The 1462-nt window shown below is 54.4% G+C and overlaps 1 protein-coding gene across 1 annotated transcript in view; it reads right to left on the bottom strand.

Moving 5' to 3' along the window:
* Positions 1-214: 214 nt before the first annotated feature.
* CSF2RA (colony stimulating factor 2 receptor, alpha, low-affinity (granulocyte-macrophage)) overlaps positions 215-1462 on the bottom strand; it is a 21606-nt gene continuing 20358 nt past the window's right edge. The window contains 2 exon segments of the mRNA XM_012655186.1: positions 215-345; positions 869-971. Of these exon segments, the coding sequence (XP_012510640.1) occupies positions 250-345; positions 869-971 (199 nt within the window). The 3' untranslated portion in view covers positions 215-249.

Raw genomic sequence — 1462 nt, 5'->3', positions numbered from 1 at the left:
CTGTCAGGGAGGACACACCCCTAAAACTTGAACAAAGGTCACCGTTTATGGAGCAGCCTGGACAGCACCTTCCGTGGTCACATTTGAAGGGGAGGGATCGGCCCCTTGGACTGCAAGCATCTTAGCCACGTATCACATTTTTTAAAAAATAAAAAAATATAGAAAACTCTATAAAGGCTCACAGCATGAACAACAACAAAAAATAAACTTCCAGAATGTCCTGGGCGTGCAGAGACGTGTCCGTCCGCTTCACACGCCATCCGGGGCTCCTGCGACTTCTTCTACGGTCAAGACCTCTTCGGTGTCCCCTTTTCCCTCCCCTGGCGTGAATTCCTCCCAGGCAATCTGAGGAGGAGACGAGAGCCGTGAGCGCCGGGTTTCCGTGTGGCCTGTGTACGCCGGGGTTGCTGCTCCCGGGACGCAGATGTGACAGGGGGTCTGTGTGTGTGTCCATTTGTGGTGGAAGAGTGAGCGGGATGGCCTTGGGGAGGGCTGGTGAGTGTGGATCTCGAGTGGAACAGGGCACGTGCAAAGGCCCTGGGGTTGCACGGAGATTGGAGGGGCGGAGAAAGGAAGGAGGAGGCATCTTGTCCTGGTGCCTGGACACGGTGGGGCTCAGAGGGGAGCGGGTTCATGGGGGAGGAGGCTGGCTTGTGGGTGGATGATGATGGAATGAGAGAGGTGCTGAGTCTAGGATGGGGGTGAAGGACCAGGGGGAAGCGCACTGAGCAGGACACAGATCCAGCCACCCCCTGCGATGGCTCCGCGGTCCCACGGGGTGGAGATGCAAGAGATTTCGGGGATGCCCCATGCTCCCCGCCCCCCACCATCCCCTGGGGCTCTCTACCTGCCCCACGGGGTCACCCACCTGGTGGTTTTCGCTCAATTTGTCTTTGATCTGCGGAATTGGGGGGAACAGCCTGTGTACCCCGAGGAACCTACGGAGACAAAGAGAGAGCGTGAAGACGCCGCTGCCGACAAGGCTTCACGCACCTGCATGGGGCGCCTCGTGACCCCGCGGCCCTCGTAGCGTCCGCGCTCGACTGTCCGGAACGACTCCGCGTAGAATCACCCAGGGACTGAAAAACAGGAGACGCTGCAGAAGCACCCATGCCAAGGACGAATCTTTCTAGAATCTTCCCCCTGGGGTGCAAATGGGCAGCTTTGGGTAGTCCAGGGACCCCAGTGTTGATAGTCTGAGGTCCCATAAGACACACGTCTCCCCTGCTCCCCGCAACCTTGAAGAGCGTGGGTTTCCCGCTTGGCGGTTTTTTGTTCCGTTTTCTGTGTTGCCGTGTTATCCTATAATTTAAATATCATTATTCAACCAGGACACTTTTTATTTTTTGCCAATATCACAGTCTTGTTGCATTTTTTTTTTTAATTTTTACTTCTTTCTTTTCTTTTTTTGCAAGAAGTCTCTATCTACAAGAAACCTTGTTGCATTTTTTTTAAATTTTTA

Source organism: Propithecus coquereli, unplaced genomic scaffold (assembly GCF_000956105.1).
Source record: "Propithecus coquereli isolate 6110/MARCELLA unplaced genomic scaffold, Pcoq_1.0 Scaffold467, whole genome shotgun sequence".
NCBI lineage: Eukaryota > Metazoa > Chordata > Mammalia > Primates > Indriidae > Propithecus > Propithecus coquereli.
The sequence above is the reverse complement of the archived record's forward strand: the minus strand, read 5'-3'. Positions and strand labels throughout refer to the sequence as shown.